At 42.3% G+C, this 17,838-nt stretch overlaps 1 protein-coding gene across 2 annotated transcripts in view; it reads right to left on the bottom strand.

Annotated features, from left to right (window-relative positions):
- Window positions 1-1,596: 1,596 nt before the first annotated feature.
- celsr1b (cadherin EGF LAG seven-pass G-type receptor 1b) overlaps window positions 1,597-17,838 on the bottom strand; it is a 41,933-nt gene continuing 25,691 nt past the window's right edge. The window contains exons 9-35 of one of the 2 annotated variants that reach the window (XM_035532435.1): window positions 16,832-16,998; window positions 16,155-16,340; window positions 15,725-15,838; window positions 15,337-15,511; window positions 14,853-14,994; window positions 13,701-13,821; window positions 13,191-13,374; window positions 12,598-12,699; window positions 12,375-12,469; window positions 12,065-12,277; window positions 11,237-11,420; window positions 10,502-10,645; window positions 10,129-10,348; window positions 9,582-9,755; window positions 8,887-9,013; window positions 8,428-8,628; window positions 8,005-8,179; window positions 7,670-7,782; window positions 7,454-7,533; window positions 6,957-7,083; window positions 6,470-6,595; window positions 6,155-6,291; window positions 5,103-5,200; window positions 4,633-4,776; window positions 4,021-4,233; window positions 3,301-3,553; window positions 1,597-3,139 (exon numbers count right to left, since the gene is read on the bottom strand). In XM_035532435.1, coding sequence (XP_035388328.1) covers window positions 3,115-3,139; window positions 3,301-3,553; window positions 4,021-4,233; window positions 4,633-4,776; window positions 5,103-5,200; window positions 6,155-6,291; window positions 6,470-6,595; window positions 6,957-7,083; window positions 7,454-7,533; window positions 7,670-7,782; window positions 8,005-8,179; window positions 8,428-8,628; window positions 8,887-9,013; window positions 9,582-9,755; window positions 10,129-10,348; window positions 10,502-10,645; window positions 11,237-11,420; window positions 12,065-12,277; window positions 12,375-12,469; window positions 12,598-12,699; window positions 13,191-13,374; window positions 13,701-13,821; window positions 14,853-14,994; window positions 15,337-15,511; window positions 15,725-15,838; window positions 16,155-16,340; window positions 16,832-16,998 — 4,040 coding nt within the window. In that variant the 3' untranslated portion in view covers window positions 1,597-3,114. The remainder of the gene's footprint in view (window positions 3,140-3,300; window positions 3,554-4,020; window positions 4,234-4,632; window positions 4,777-5,102; window positions 5,201-6,154; window positions 6,292-6,469; window positions 6,596-6,956; window positions 7,084-7,453; window positions 7,534-7,669; window positions 7,783-8,004; window positions 8,180-8,427; window positions 8,629-8,886; window positions 9,014-9,581; window positions 9,756-10,128; window positions 10,349-10,501; window positions 10,646-11,236; window positions 11,421-12,064; window positions 12,278-12,374; window positions 12,470-12,597; window positions 12,700-13,190; window positions 13,375-13,700; window positions 13,822-14,852; window positions 14,995-15,336; window positions 15,512-15,724; window positions 15,839-16,154; window positions 16,341-16,831; window positions 16,999-17,838) is intronic. The other variant, XM_035532436.1, reaches the window with a different exon arrangement.

The following is a 17,838-nucleotide window of genomic DNA, read 5'->3' as shown; positions in this document are numbered from 1 at the left end:
AATTTATAGCACTTGTTTGTGGTACTTTGATAGCATGTTTGTGGTACCTAGATAGCATGTTAACATCAAAATTATATTTCAAAAGAAATGTTAAACCTCCAAATTGTTCAAATAAATAATTTAGGAAAGTTTTTCATAGTGAAGAGTTGGCTTTTAAAAGTCTTTTTATCTTAAAATTTTATTTTTAATGTACATTAAAACCACCATATTCATAAAGATTAGATATAATATTCTTCTTTAAATAATAATATGGCCTGTTTTTCCACACAAAGTAATTTATTAGTATGTCTATGTTTTCAGAAAGCCTGTGATATGTAAGCTACTCTTGAAAGCACTTCACATTTAGATTACAAAACACAGATCTTTTTGCAACCATGCATTACACTTCTTTTTAGTGCATGCAACAATGAGATTGTTGAGAGTTTATAGAGCCATGTAAAGATTCATATTTACAAAGTTTAATACCAGGATATGTAACGGTCTCTTTAACTGGTATATTTTTTGTTTGAATAGTATTTATATTTATGAAAGGAAACAGCTCATGTTTGTTAACATTTACTTCGAGGCTCTAGAAAAAAATCATTAATTCCTTTCTAACTTCCATATAATTTTAAAGAAATATCAGTGTCATCAGCTACTTGACAAATTTTCAGTTCTTTGACGAAAATATTTATACCTTATAAGAAATTTATTTTAAATAGTTTGTGTAACCACCAAAAATATAAGCTGCAAGGATGCAGCCTTGTCTAAGACTCCTTAAAAGAACAAATCTAGTAGATGTCACTGGCTAGCTGAACAGAGCTATACTGAAGTCAGTTTATAGTAAAGTAGTTCAAAGCTGAAGTGCTGTCGTTATGTGGTATGCTGGTCTCAGTACAAAACAGCGGCTCCTTGACAAACGCCTATGTCATTCTTTGGCTCAGACACAAATAATTTTGGTTGTATCATAATGGCTCGAGTTATGAAACCTGACACACAGGAGTGCGATAATGGAATTTAATCCTTTAAAAAACTTTACAACATGCTAACATTAATTCTGGGGTTCCGTATTTTGTACCATAGTTCACCTAAAACCCATTTACAATTTAGAGGTCCTGCAAGATGAAGCTTTGCTCTTTACTATCAATTACTGGGCTGGTTCAAAGCTGTAGTAGAAGACAACCTGTAACAGCATGGTATTTTAATTCCATTTCCCACCTTAGAAAACGTTTGGCTCTCCAATTATTATGACCGATGCTATTTCCACTAGAGGGAGCATGCGTACCACCCGCGCACCACCAGTGGTACGCGTTACTTATCTTAAGAACTACTGTTATGTAATATTTCCTGCTGAATTACGCGCAATGTCTGAGAAGTCTCGGCAAGTCAAAAATCACCACATACGTAGTTGAGTTAAATCTATTATCAAAACAAACTAACTAAAACAAATATCAAAATGCACAACTTTGTTATCTTAGCTGCAGTGTATAATTAACTGGATCTAGTTCCATACATGATACATCCCCAAAGCAACATGACTGGGAATATGACCAAAAAAGATATCTAAAAAAAAAAAAACATTTATAAAACAATTTCAAGAGTTCATTTATTTACAGCCACAGTTTCTTATTTCAGTGCCAACAAATTCATAACCTTTACATGCATATCCAGTGTCTGACTGTTCACAAGAAAATGCAGAGTGTCAACAAAGTTAAAGACTGATAAGAAGTAAGAAGTACACAGGAAACTGGGTTTCCAATTCAGGAGTCCCCATTTTCCCATTTATCACAGTTATACGATGACATAGATTCTAATTCCATACATTCCCTTCCTATTTATAATGTTTGCCAATGATTCTCTCAGCTTTAACTCTTGGTGTGTAGCAAGACAATAAATACTGTTGGATTCAATTATCTTTCCATCATGGTCTTCAGAATAAGGAAGGAAGTTAAAAGAATTTGGCCTAAAATAGGATGAAAATTTTATTCTAAAACAGCAAGCACAACTGATTACCAAATGTCTACAACCACAGACATTTGCATGTAAGTCATGTGCAATTACTTGCTTTCAGAATCAGTACAGATGACACTCAGGTTACAGATCTGAGATGTGAGACCATCATCATGGTCTTGTCATTAAATTAAATATATACAAAACCAAACACAAACAAGCCAATAAAATTGTCCCTGAGTCAGTATATGGAAGAAGAGCTGTTACTAAGCACTCTGTTTGGCAGAGCCCAATCAACATCCTTTAAAAGGAGTCAGAAAGCAAGGACTATTCAGTGTAAATGTAACACAAACACTAATTCTGATTAGCACTTAGTAGATGAAAAAGTAAGGCATTCTTTACACATTCAGATATAAAACACTATCTGGTCTTATCTATAAAAATGGTTGCAAGGTAGAATGAACATGGCATTATACAGAAGAAATGTTTGTCATATCGCTTTTTAAAAAATCACAGCATATTTCAGCTGATAGCACACTGAAAAACTCCTTCATTACACTGTAACTCTGAACACTGAAATCATCCATACAAATGGTCACCCAACATTTAGCAAACAAAAACAAAAGTAAACATTCTTTACTGGTAGTCTGTTACAAAGGCTAATTACAATGGATTTTTACAAAGTCTTATTAACAGCTAAAATACAATAATGCTACTGTACATATTATTTATCATTTTGCAGGACACTTTTTAGACTCATGAAGTCTTTGAGGCAAAGGTTTTCCACAGGCAGAGTGGGAGTGTCTCACCTCCCAGTTACCTATGCAATGGTTATGGTGTATAGTCTGGTACCAATTCATAATGCACCAGGGTATAGAAACTGGAACAGACAACACTAAATTAACATGACTGTAACACATCCATCTCAGCATCAGGTCTGTCCCTGTCTAAGGTCTCCTGGTCAGCTCTGCACTGTGTATGTTGGGAAATGTAGTTCCCCTTGGTTTTATGGTTTGGATATTCTTCTCTCTTTCTAATGCTGGAAGGACCAAGTATTTTATCCATGTGTTCTCCATAGGAGCATAGTGTTATGTAGCCAGTGAGTGTCCTCTGCAAAAACATAGCTAGGTCCCCAGCAGCTACATCTCTGATATTACACACTTGCAGTCTAACCACAGAGCTCCTTCAGATTGAGGTTTCATTGCTTCCACTATGAAAGATACAGAGAGAGATTAACAAATTAATCAGTCAGATATAAAAGCACAACAGATAAGAAACAACCAAAGACACATTTCAACCATTAAGCACTCAGATTCAATGTGAAGTCATAGCTCAAAAGTGTCAGTAGCTGAAGCTGCTTATTGTACTCACTCAGACTCTGTGTGCTCACCCCCATGGACTCCACTTGTGCCCAGCTCCAAGGTAACCCCATTCAGTACTGGGGAGAGGGTGAGAGGCGGGTCGTCCATAGTGACACCTTTACCTGCGCTGCCTTCATTTGATCCTGCTGGGGGACTCTTCCACAGGATGCTGTGGGGGTAGTCACACATTTTCTCCCGCAGATGGTTCTTCAGATTTTTGTTGGCTGGTGGAGGAGGGTAGGTGATTTTGTTCTTTAAAATACCTGAGGGAGAGGAGGGGTACACAAGCATGAAGGAGGGCATAGAGCAAAGGATTAAAAAGAAACACATTCATTGATTAAAAGTCACAAGTGAAGAAAAAGATGGCATTTGTATCTTTATTCATATTTATTTGACTTTCTTAAATCATTCTCAACAAATAATTGTCATTCTCTTTTTTAGCAGTCAAGACAAATATAAAATGCCATCAGAGGTACAATTGAAGCTTTGTTAAATCACCACTGATATTCTTTCTGAAACCTGATCTAGTAAAAAGTTCAGATAAATCATAAAGAGGGTTTCTCTTCAACATGAATCTTAAATTATAAATTAACCAAAAGGAGGTAATATGGATCTCTTACACTGTCATTATCCTCCTTTATACCATGTTATTTTCATAAACAATATTTAAAGATATGATTAAATTATGAAAAGGTACACATATTATGTGAGCACATTGTGTGTGTCTGACCTCTCCTGGGCAGCTGGCTGCTTCCTGGCAGACTAGGAGGCCCCTCGCTCTGGGAGAGCTCTCCATTAGGGTTAGGCTTATTGGGCTCCTGGAGCTCCACACTGCGTTTGGTCTGAACCCTCAGCTTTTCCAAGACACCAATACCCTCGCTCTCATTGGCCATGGGCGGCTCCACCGGCCAGTAAGATTTTGCATGATTGGACTCAGCATCGACTAAAACAGCACCGAAAACAACAAAATTATAACTTATTATTCATGTTAAATATTAACGCAGAGCTTCTCTTGGCCTGGTAAAGGCCAGTCAGAAATATCTGAAGGTGTTTTTGGAAACAGTATTCTATGAGTAAATGACAAAGCACTTTTGTAAGTCGCTCTGGATAAGAGCGTCTGCGTCTGCTAAATGCTGTAAATGTAAATGTAAATGGAAGAGAGGCCTATGAATAACAATAATAATAGTAATTTAGCAGGCGCAGTCCTCTCGCCACACACACTCTCCGTGAACGAGGCTCAGAGACAGCTGTGTTAGGGCATGGTCCTGTTTCAGGGCCTCCTGGTAAATGTTGTAATGTGCTTTGACTGGAGAAGTGATAGAGGCAAAAGACTCTGCAGTACCTTTGGGAGTGCTGTGGACGGGGGTCCTCTCATTGTTCCACTTTGGCCTCTTCCTCTTCTCCTCTTCTTCACTGTCAGACGATTGTGAGGAAGCATATGAGCTGCTGTGGTCATCCACTGAGAGTTCACTGTCTGAATCTGAGTCTGAACAACACATCCAAACACAGACCCATAAAACACAATACGGTGTCATTAGATAAAGCTTTTTTTCACTTGTTATATGACCTCAAGGGAGGCAAGTACACACAGGCTAGACAGTGTCTGCCTGACTTGAACGATGTGACTTGGAGAACAGGTTTGTGGTTACAGAAGCATTAATTTTTGCAACAGTAATAAACGGATCTAAAATTCATCCAATAAAGGACTTCCTAGGCTCTCCCAGAAATCACTGCAAGAGCTCATCCCACCAAAGTAAACAGGTGGTCAAATGAACAAATAAAGACATGAAGTGGTGATAACTCTTTCCATACCGCCTCCTCTCTTGCTCTTTCTGAAGAATAAAGAAGAGTCACCCTCGTCACATAGCTCTTTTCTGCCATTTTGTGGCACACCGTGCTTCTGCTCCTCCCTACAGAGCACAGTGAACACATTGAATACACAGACATTCCTAACAACTCAGCATAACATTCCTGAAACATCATCAAAGTATTCTAGAATTCTGTAAAAACCACAGTACTCACTGCAATGACTGCTAAAGCATATGAGGATATGCACTGACATCAATGACATGAATAGACCCGACAGAAAACCAATACGACAAATATAACAAGCAATCTTTAGTTAACTAATATTTACCAGTTTGTGTGAGTGTGTTTGTGTGTGTTTGTGTTTGAATAAGAACTCAAAAACTTCACAAGTGCATATTCAAATAATATGATGTAGTCATTTTTTCCAGATCTATATCATCCAAAAAACATGAGCAGACAATTTCCTTCTGAACCACCAGTCCTGAGGCAGCTGGCAACGCAGCTGCAAATAGGCATTTCAATGGCAGTGCATTCTTTTGGAGTGTCATATCTCCTTAGAGTTTAATGGTATTGCATCACATTAGGGAAAATTGATTTAAAAATGAGAGGAAAGAGAGGAGCGGAGGCAGGAAAGATCAGTGAGATGAGCACTCTCTCCTGAGAGCCAGCAAAAGAGGCTGCCACTGTGTGTTTAACTCACATTCCATTAACATCTACAATACATTCACTTTTACATTGGACCTTTTACATTGGAATACAGATATCACTTTATTTCATACTTCCAATTATTGCATAAAAAAAAAATCAAACAATTGTCTGAAATAATATTGCATTACATATTATTACATTCTTCCAGTATTATGGTCTTCCAATATGGTTTGCAATTCTAGTTGGCCAGTCAGATTCAGGGTGCTTTTATAAAAGAAACATTCTCATCCAATTATTGGCCACACATGAAGAAAGAAGCAGAGAGACAGATATAGATGCAGTCATGATCAGAGAGACAGACACAGGCGAAAGCACAGACACAGCTAAGGCTGGGAAACAGCTTCTACCTGAGTGTGTAGGCCAAACAGCTGCTTGTGTGGCTTTTTCCCGATCTGACTGAGTTCTCCAGTGACACTGTGGACTCTCCAATCTGCGAGCGGTACAGGCAGCCATCCTCTATGGACATGTTGCCATTGAGAGAGCGCTGGACACAAATCACACCATCAGAGCTCAAGCCCAGTAGCATGGGAGCTCATGTGGAAACAGTACTGGCAGTACTACAGACTTTGTGGTGGTCACAGCATTAACACCTGTGTGTGGACCTGTGTTTCTATATGAAAACGATTTAAATGCGGGTGTGTGCTGACGGTAGCACCACTCACAGTGAGCAGAGTCATGCGGGTGCCACTGGACTCCTCCGCTGGTACTTTAGGCCCAGTGAAAGCACTCTGCAGACCCATCCTAACATCTTTGTTGAGGACACAGTGCAGGAAGAAGATGCATATGCCCTGAAGGGGAGTCCCAAGATAAGGCAAGCTGTAGCCATCTCTACAGTTCTACAGGCATGCTGCTTAAAGCACTGAATTGGAAATCAGTTACACTACATAGGATTTCAAAAAACAACTCTGTAAGATCATAACCATTTAAGCACACTGTTCGTTAATTTACTATGCACTCTGCTAATAAACTTCTAATATCTATATTGAAGTAAGCAATTGCTGATTGAGCCTTTCCATAAAGAAACATTACTGTGGAAAGCAGAATAAGTTTAACATCATTGCTTTTATGGTCTTACACCATGTCAGATTTGTTTGCCACAAGGTTGTGTGTAGTGTTTTATCTAAGGAGGGAGGTTGTGCTGCATATTACCTGCAGGCAGCTGAGGATGGCGAACAGGTAGTGGAAGGTAAGAACATCACTGTTGACAGCCATCAGGCCCAGCAGCCAGGTGGCGCTGACGAGCAGCAGGAGCAGGAAGGCTACTCGCAGCGCAGAGCTGCAAGGAGATGGGAGGAAGGGAGATGAAAAAGTGTTTCACAAACAGTAAAGCATATTTCAGCCAAGGACATACATGGACACTGGTACCAGATCAATAAAGATACTTAGATATTAATCATCGTCTTTCCACCAGCATGATTCCATACTAAATTTGATTTATGCAAGTTGGATTAATAACACATTATGAAGTTAATGTTACTATGTATACTTTCTGTAGGGTAACCCTGAGAAGTCCCAGATGAGAGAGTATTCCATATATTGACCATGACTGGATCCAACCCATCACTGCTAAATAGTCTTACAGAAGTTACATTTCTCCTATGAACTCTGATTGCTCCTGAGACCTTGCGTTGCTCCTAAGAACTTACATTGCTCCTGACTCCTCAATTGCTCGCTGTCTCCTTCCACAAGAGGCCTTTGCTGCCAGCACAAATATAACTATATTTATCTGCAAAACAAGGACATCACTTACCAACAACGATCTGAAAAACATAACAGTGGCAGAAGTGAAAGAGACAAAAGAGAGAGGGATAAAAGTGAAATAGATATTTACATCACAGAAACACACACACACACACACTAACCAGCACGACAAAGGAGATGGGCCCTGTGATGCTCCAGATGAGAGTGTCATAAACAGAGAGCCAACAGAAATCTGGGTTTCCATAACCCTGAGGATCCAACCCAACAGCCAGACCTGAGAGAGAGAAGAATAGAGAGAGAGAGAGAGAGAGAGAGAGAGAGAGAGAGAGAGAGGGAGGGAGAGACATAGATAAGATGAACCGGGGGTGGGGTGACGAGAGAGAGTGAAAGAGAGAGAAATATTATTGGTGCGTGTTAATCATCTATGGATTGTGTTTGATTAACACATTAATATCAGTCCAGCTTCTGTGGGTACTGTGATATTTATGTGTCTCACCTGTGATGATAGCAGGAATGCCCCAGCCAATGGCGTAGTAGAACCTCATGTGGCCTTGGTTAATATTGCGCATCTCGGTCAACATGCGGTAAATGTGCAGCCCCTCCACAAACATCCACGTAAATGTACACATGTAGGAGTAGTGCAGAAGAATGGCCACCACCGTACATGCAAACTAGACACAGAACACAATGTCCCACCTTTACAAGTGCCGAACCATTCAATCTTGTGCAGTAGAACAAAAAGGGCAGCAGTGACTTTAGCCTTCAGAATGAGCTAACTGGCTCCAGTTCTGTAGAGAAACCCTTTAATTTGCATAGTGCTTCATTTGCAACAGGCATTATCATATCATTTATGCTTGAACAAATATTGACCAATGGAAGGAACAGTTGGATACTCAGAGGACTCTGATTAGCCACTCACCGGGTTGTCAGTCTGGTTGATGCCAGCGAGGAAGATGAGCTCGGAAAAGAAGATGGTGGCCACCAGGTTCTTGTGGATGCTATGCAGGTTAGAGCGGAGCTTGCGCAGAATGGCCAGAAGGAGGAAGGTGATGAGGAGGGCCACCAGGGAGGTGGACACGGTTGTGTAGGTGACTGCTTTCAGAGGCAGAACATCCCCATGCTGGCCAACAGAAGGTTTCGGTTAAGCCAATACAGAATTTGAAGCTTTACCTATCAAACAAAAACTGTCCACTACAAAACTAATGTCATTATCAGGCTATTCCTAAAATAAAACCAAAATAACCTTAATCAGTTGTTTTTAATGGTGTCTAAGGTTAAATATACTATACACAACAGTATATAAATATACCAACACAGTATGTATGGCAGATGTTTAAGGAAAGAGAACTGGGAAGTGTGCGATAAAACCTTCCTGCACCTCTCGTTTGGAGATGTCCATGAGCACGGCGAAGCTGGTCATGTGGTAACACTGGCAGCTGATGTGGGTGGAGTTCCTGAACACAAGCTCACAGCCTCTAGCAGACCATCCACCCGAGCTGCCCACCCTGCACCAGACGAGAGGTCCTGATACTCCCACATCAGCATGTCTTAGTCCTGATGCTCCAACATCAGCATCAGCATTTTAGCATTAACAGATGCTCTTATCCAGAGCTACTTACAAAAATGCTTTGTCATTTGCTCATAGAATGTATGCGAGCCAGTACAGTAGGTTAGAGTTCAGATACCATTGAACTAGAATACTGTTGAAATACAGGGATCAATGCTGATACCAAGAAGTACAAAACATCTTTATCTCAGACAACAATGATATTATCTACCATATCATCTGAGATAGAGTTTATCAGATGATATCTCTGAGATATCTCAATGACATCTCTATCTCAGATGTCTTAGCCCTGATACTCCAAGATCAGTATGTCTTAGCCCTGATACTCAGCTTAGCCAGCCAACTGTACAATACTTGCTCTCACTCTCTCAGCTGAAAAATGAAATATATACATGAATTTACATGTTTGACCCAGGCCTCTGTTTAAATTTCCTGGTGGAACAGAATGAGAAAAGGAAATTGAGAATGAGAAAGAGAGAATTTGAGATAAGGCAGCACACACTTACAGAATGGAGTGGTTCCAGTAGACACACACAGGTTTGGTCCTCTCCTGCGTCTCCAGCAATCTGAATACCAGGGTGATGGGTCTCTGCATTAGCGGAGAAGTTGGGGCCTCACGCTCTTGGTGGACCACCACAGTCACCACAGGGCTGTTGATGACCGGTCGTGCAGGCAGTCTACTGAGCCAGCATACACAGCACAATACATTCGACTCATACCTTACATTTCTACAGTCTTCTCTGGGACAAATACAGAGTGCAGTCACTGTACTGCACTATCAAAGGGCTTGTCCACAAGCATGGACCCTTTTTAATGGTGAGTAACATGGTGCAAAGTTCAAGCAGTGTAACCAACTGCAGTACTGAACTTTACTGAATTAGAATATGCAACATTAATGTTCTGCTTCCTCAGTGATGAGATGCAAATTACCTGCTTAACAGTTTTAGTAGGTCAAAAAGGCAGTAATGACATTAGCCTTCAGAATTCCAGGAACTGGAATTCCAGGAACTGGAATTCTGGAACTGGTTCCAGTTCTGTAGAGAAACCATTCACCTGAGGCTACGTCGGTCTGGGTCATAGGTCTCAGGCAGGAGCTGGCCTAGTGACCTGTAGATGATCACCATGGCAACAGATGGAGGGTCAATGAGCTCTGTGTGTTGTCTTTTCTTAGCAGATGGTGCAGGGCCAGCAAGAGGTGGAGAATATGTCCCATCAGGACCTGTGTAGGGTGTATTGGAATTACTCTGTACTGGGGTCTCTGTAGTAATAATGCCTGTGAACAGCAAGGCATTTTAATTAGTACTCTGATGAGCGCTTCTAGTGGGCTTGCATGGAGGCCTATGTTACATGCATGTAATGTTACTCAAGAGATTAATTTTCTCTAAAAACCTAAATGCAGGTAAAGTTGAGAAGGTTTGGTGTCTACCTGTGCTTTCTGATGGCTTCATAAATATGTCTGGGAAGAACACAGAGGACTCCAGCTCTTTGGAATAGACCTCCTTTATCTTGCTAAAACGAGGGAGCTCAGCCAGGTCTGGAGTGGACGAGTCCAGGATGTCTGCGGAAACAACTGACCACAACAAAGAGGACTGCATGAAATTTAATGGACATAAAATGTCATTTTATTGCTATCTTGTTTTGGACAAATCAAAGCAATCAATAAACTAAATGCAATAAATACAAGAACAGTTTGTAGGAGTAAAAATGGGAGTGGTCAGATCAGCTGGTCAGGTCAAAAAGGAAGTGTCCAGGTCAAAATGGGCGTGATTAGGTCAGATGGTGAGGTCATAAAGAGAGTGGGCAGGTCAGTGGTGAGGTCATAATGAGAGTGGGCAGGTCAGTGGTGAGGTCATAAAGAGAGTGGGCAGTTTAGGTTGTGAGGTCATATAGAGAGTGGGCAGGTCAGGTTGTGAGGTCATAAAGAGAGTGGGCTGGTCAGTGGTGGGTCATAATGAGAGTGGGCAGGTCAGTGGTGAGGTCATAAAGAGAGTGGACAGGTCAGGTGGTGAGGTCTTAAAGAGAGTGGGCAGGTCAGGTGGTGAGGTCATAAAGACAGTAGGTAAGTCAGGTGGTGAGGCTATAAAGAGAGTGGGCAGGTCAGTGGTGAGGTCAAACGATAGTGGGCAGGTCAGTGGTTAGGTCATAAAAAGAGGTCACTCACGCATGTTGTTGGTGATGATGGTGAAGGGCTTCAGGTAGGTCTTCCTCATGTTCCGTGCCAATGCGCTGGCATAGTCCTCAAAATGGTGCAGAAGCTCAGCACTGCTTCCACCTGATCGCTGGATCTGCTCCCAGTGTGGCTCCTTCACCAGGTCCAGGACTGCACTGGCTGCCCACACCAAGTCCTGGAGTTCACAACAAATGCAGAGTCATCAGTCACTCCCGCCACACAGCCTCATGGCAGCCATGATCCCCTAATATGCAGCTTCACGGAAACTATGACAGAGGCAGGTGCGCTGCATTCTCATGACGTCTGCTTGAATTGCACATTACTTCATTGTTCAATGTTCTCATCACCCATGCTGCACAAACAATCCTGTATGCCAATACCACACCAGACCTCTGTGTCTTATTAGTCCATCTTATCTAACATTCATGCTAGAAAAAGTGGGGAATAATTGCATACAGTGTAATTCAGTAATTTAGTGCTTATGTGTTTAAAACCTTGCTAAGTGTAAATAAATGCTTTATGAAAATACCTTTGACAATGTGCTGATTTTCTCCCCAAACACTCAGGTGCATAAATCATTTGACAAATATATAAATATATGACAAAATTAATATAAATAATATAAATATATAGTAATATAAAATTAATATAAAGTAAGTCCACATTTCAGCTTCTGTGTGTGCATGTGTATATTCACACTGTTAAAATTAAGCTGCTTTGCTCTGTGGTACCTGGGCAGTACCTGGGCAGTACCTGGGCGGTACCTGGGTGGTACTTGGGTAGTACCTGGGCAGGACCAGGGTGGCACCTGGGCAGTACCTGGTTGAAGTTGGAGTCGTGAGTGGCGGCCAGGTCAAAGCCCTGCTTCAGGCTCTCATGCTGCAGGATGCTGCTCATCAGCTCATAGGCCAACTGCACGTCGCTGATGTACATGCTCTCTGTGTGCTCGCTGGTGGCAGCACGCAGCCAGGCCATCAGCCCTTGGGAACGGCCCCCCTCCAGCCTGGAGGAGTTAGCACGTAGCTCCTCGCTCTGGCCCACCGCCGCACCATTCACATCAAAACAGGGTCAGAATGAGCTCAGGGCAAAAAAGACTGCTGCATAATGGAATACGCCGAGGGCTGCTCACCTCTTTCTTCAGCCCGACGAAGCTAAGAGATGTGCAGTTGAAGAGCTCAGGGGGCAGCCAGCCTTTCTCCTCATTGCAGTGGCGAACGGCGGTGCCTACTCCATCAGGACACGCGGGGGACGGAATGAATGAGGTCAAATCATGTACATGTATGTAAAGATGGTCCATCCAAAGCCCAAACAAAGTGGTGGTGTTTGTGAATAATGTTGAATATGAAACTCACCGATAGATCCTTTGGGACAGTCCATCGCTGCAGGGCCACCAAATCTAGTCTTGGGCCACCAGATGCCTGCTTCAAAGGCCTTAGGGCAGCCCTCATAAACCACTGTGAGAGTGTATTAAATGAGAAAGATTCGAAGAAATATAGAGCAGAGAAAGAAAGAGGCTGAAAAAGACGAGCTAAATGTCATTCAGTGCCACTAACGAGGCTTCCATGTCCTGCGGCTTCTAACTACTCGACCTTCTTAAAAAGGAACAAAGCCAGTTCATTTATATCCACCCACATCATTACGCAGCTGGATATTATTACTGACATCAAAGCTTTTTTAAGTCATTAGTATAAGCACACCTACTGGAAAGATATGCCATTGATGCCATGCGTTATAGGTTAGGCCTAAACACAACTATAAATGTTGACTTCCACATTTCCACCTTTTCAAATGTATTTCATATAACATATACCTATAACAAATCAAAAGACAAGGATCATTTGTTTCCCTGTCCATTGTGATGTATATGTGTTATAACCTATACTGAACAAGAATGAAGGTTAGCCTGGCCAGTCTTCAGAGTTTTAGTGACTGGCAGGTTACCTACCCACACAGCCGGTGGCAGTCACCTCCGCGAAGGGGTTGTCACACCGGTTACACTGGCGTCCAACCACGCCCATCTTACAGGGGCACTGACCTGTCTCGGGGTCACAGGTCCGCAAGTGAGCTCCAAGATGGAAACACTCGCATGGGTAACAGGTGTCGCTGCCAGCCAGACGATAGTAATTATCCTGAAACAGGAAGAAATAAATACTAGAAAAAAAACCAAAAAAAACTTTTTTATGTGTATAGTGGCAGTTTTGAAAGTATCATTGGCTTTGAGGCAGATGATATAATGAAATAAAGTTTTCATATTAATTAATCTCCTAATATAACTGTATTAAATTCACAGTAAAAGTATGTTGAATTGATGGCAAGAATATCAGCCTTTTGTAGGAGATTTGAGCCAAGCTTACAGCTGTCATAAGCGGTCCAAATCCATCAGCTCTTTTCTGAGTATGCATGAGGAGAGTAGGTAGAGACTTGTGGACATGCTTGTGTGCTCTGTGGTTCGTACCTTGCAGCTGCACACCCCTGTAGTCTTGTTACAGTCTCTCTTGAAGCCTTTGTCGATGTCACAGTTGCATGGGCCGCAGTTTGGGTAGCCCCACCATCCCCGAGCACATGGCTGATCTCCTCTGTAAGTGTGTGCATGTGTGTGTATAAAAAAAGAGAGAGAGAGAGAGTGTTGAGAGAAAGAGACACAAGGAATAATAACTGTTGGCAAAACCAAATCAAACAAATAAGTCAGCACCCCAAATGGAGACAAATGCAGAATCTTACTTCAAAGAGAGTAGGATTGCTTAGTGCTGTGGATTTTCATGCTCGAGTGCTAAAGCTAGACTAAACAACACTCTCAGCTCAGCAGAAATTCCTGTTTCACTTTGAAAGAGACATCAAAAGCCTCTCAACAATCAAAGCCACAAGGGAGTATATCGATGGCATTAGTAAGTATGAGGGTGCTAATGTACTCTATGAAATAATGTTATCAATTTCATTAGCAAACTAAAGTGCAACATTAGCAAACTAAAGTGCAATACAGCAGTATCACAGTTTAATGCAGACTTTGCAACAGATTTTTCATATATATTTAAATGTATCTTTAACACTTAAAGTATTATGGAGACTACTCTAAAATATGTGTCTGTGACTGTGTACAGCAGTCTGATGCTTACATTAATGATACCAAGCTAAAAGAAACACAGGAAGAAGCCTACACAGTCACTGAAAGTCTCTACACAACAATATTACAAAACCACAAAAACAGCACAGGCTACTCTAAAATACATAACATACTGTAATGAATATAGGCTATTCTAACACATAAACATAGTCCTCTGTCTGCTGTTTAATTGGTTTGCAGCACTTGGCCAAAGAGATGCTCTCATGGCAGAGTGTAGTGTGGCCCCACATGTGTTTATATCCATCTAAAACTAGTGGTACATCTCTTTTATGCATCAGATGAGAAAAAACACCACAGTGCATCTACACTGAAATGAGTGTAGGTTACTGTAAGCAAATTTGATCAAGACCGCTCAAATTTGTCATTTGCCGGTTAATCATTTTGTCAGATACTGGACAACTTGAACAGCAGGGCTGGGAGAGGTCACAGCAGAATTTAAGTGACTCCCAGTACCGTACGGGGAGTTGCCAGTGGAAGTAGTCCTACCTGTGCTCACAGTAGCGCCCGTAGTAGTTGTGTCCGCAATGGCAGATGTAGCCGTGCTTGGTGCTGGGCTTGCGCACGCAGGTGGAGGTGTGCTCACATGGGTTCAGCAGACATGCGTCCACACACCCACGTCCAAAGTAACCTGACCCACAGTGGGTGGAGGAGTCCACAGAGGCATTTAGCACATTTCACACATGACTACGCTCACTCACGCATAGCTCACACACCTGTCCTGACTCCCACACCCTCTACACCTGTCCTCCACACCCACATGCACACAGGCCTTTCATTTAGAGTGCAATATGATATACTGAAAGGACCCTCTGAAAAGAATTAATCTGACAGTTTTTTTTTGTATAATTTGTTTTCTTTCATTTTTTCCAACTTCCTTTCAGTGCTAACAGTAGCCAATTAAGAAAATGGGGGAAAGTGGAAATACACACAGGCCTTTCTCATACCTGGAGAAGCCCCGACCAGGACTTACCTGGCTCACACACACAGGAGTGTGAGGACCAGTTGTCCCTGCAGCGGCTGTGTGCAGGACATGTGTTGGACACACACATGTTGGCTGGGTCACAGCCATCCCTGATGCGCACTCTCAGAGCCTGACGCATGTTCACATTCACCGTGTTTGTGGAGGTCTCTCCCATCCGCACACCCTACACGCCCAACAGCATATGAGTGAGGATGCATGTGCGAGTGTGTTTGTGCATGTGTGTGTGGGTGTAGTGTGTACTTTGACTTAAGAGAGAACCTATTCATCAACATTTAAACTAACTTATACTAATTATGAGTAAATGACTGTGTTTGTGCTTGGACATGTGCACCTGCATTTGTGTTACTGAGACACAGATATGCACACATGGAGTCACCTGCATGCAGCCAACAAAGCCGTTGAGCACTGTGGCATCTTTCGTCAGCAGGCCTCCCACAGACAGAGTCCTCAACCTGCGGCCTGGAAGCTCATTCCCAATCTCCACTGTCCCCTACAGTCGCACACGACCAGCACCCAGGCCAAATAAAGACCAGCAGCACCACTCCACCAGCCCACATGTACACGTTATACACACTGCCAGATCAGGAACGGCACTGCACACAGCTAAAGGTAAAACTCTATTGGCACTTATAGAAGAGCCTCCTTCAGACAACTCAAACCTTCTGTTTCACTGTTCCTTTTTTAAACTTTGTTTGATGGCTCTCATTCATTTTTATGCACTCTTGTATCACTAAAGTTTAAAAGACCAATTAATATGACTGGTTTAATAAAAATTGGTACATTTAGGAATTTAATTTTGTGCCCACCTGGAACATTCCATAGTCAAGAGACACCAGGGCCATGTACTTAATGTCCTTCCCATCTTTACCACTCTTCAGCTCGACCAGGATGTGGTGCCACTCGCCATCGCTGACCCGCACCTGCGGGAACTCCAGCAACGCCACCCGCCGTGGCCCAAGGAACACCTGGAAATGCAGGTGCCTGCTGCTCACCTGGGACACAGAGATTCTTTTACATTTCTTTTCCTTATCTACCTGTTCTAAACAACCTTGCCTTTTTAAACAAATAGACCAAATTACAGCTCAGCAATGGACAAAATCCTTACTGAACAGTTTAAACTAAAGGAGGAGGGACCTCTTTGATTTCAGGACAGGAATTTGCTTGTGGTAATCTGGGCGTTGTGATGATGTAGCATGCCAGGTGTTGTAGCGTTGTGTTGTGTTGGTTGCTTTGGCATGCAGGATGTTGTGGTGTGCTGGGTGTACTGGGGTAGTGATAGCTTAGTGGTTAAGGTATTGGCCTTGTAATTGTAAGGTTGCTAGTTCAAGGCCCACCACCAAGTTACCTCTGCTGGGCACCTGAGCAAGGCCCTAAGTCTTCAATTGCTTAAAGTGTCAAAGGGTTGGGTTCTCTGGCGTCATTGTATGCTGTGCTGGTGGTGGGTGGTTTTGTGGTGTGCTGGGCATTATGGGTATTAACTCACCAGGAGGGTAAATTTGGACAGCTCCCCAGCACCAGCCTGCAGCAGCATGCCAGCACTCTCGCGGGTGCGGAACATCAGGCCCACGTACCAGGGGATTGCTATGGTGATGTCAGGGTCACTCCAGGAAACCACAGCATGGCCATCAAACTGGAGGGTTGAAGGCATCACTGCAGAGAGAAAAGAATCTTAGAAAAAAAATTTTAAGACATAACAGTTATCCCAATCAATTGTTCTACACTTCTTATTAAAGTTGTTTTCCTTGTGAAAAACATAAGTGCTAGATAATAAGGCTTTTGATGTTGTGACATGTTTTTTTGGAAAGCTGCAACATGGGAAATAATCACAACCGTTTGTGCAGTGCTTACTAATGAGGACTGAGTCACGTTCTTACACATTGATCGCTAGGGGTGAAATATTTCACATCAGCATGTCTGGGCCAGACAGGCTGGAGCAACAGGGGTGTGGAGGAGTGAACAAGTTTCACAGCAAAAACACTTTTCCTCCAAAGATCTGGCACTTTTAACAGGTTACATGTGTACTGCTGGAGATTGTGGAGATTCACTCTGTGCGGACAGCTTCGTTAAGGACATGCAGCCCGATTTTGAATGACAGAAAGTGCCTCTTTCTTTAAAGCCATAGCATTTCTCAGATCAGGTGTTTGGACTGATATGAACTCTTGACATGACATGCTGTGCGTTACATTTGTAAAAATACTTTTAATTTAAAGTCCCACTGAACAGAACAGGCCGCATTAAGCCTTGAATGGAACCTCAGGGAACTTGTCAAAATAAGCACTCTGAAAATGTTAAGCCACTTTTCCTCAAATTGAACAGTTCACCACATACATACTGGTTATGATGCACTAAGAGATTCCATGGGTTCTATGAAGGGCCACCAATGAACAGCCCAATCTGGCCCCAAATTGCTCTATAAACAGTAAGTAAGACTTCAGTAAAACTGCAATACCAACACATACTGGAACCTGCAACGAATCAGGAATCCAACAG

The sequence above is a fragment of the Electrophorus electricus genome, chromosome 12, assembly GCF_013358815.1.
Source record: "Electrophorus electricus isolate fEleEle1 chromosome 12, fEleEle1.pri, whole genome shotgun sequence".
NCBI classification, from domain to species: Eukaryota; Metazoa; Chordata; class Actinopteri; order Gymnotiformes; family Gymnotidae; genus Electrophorus; species Electrophorus electricus.
This window is presented reverse-complemented; position numbering and strand designations above follow the sequence as displayed.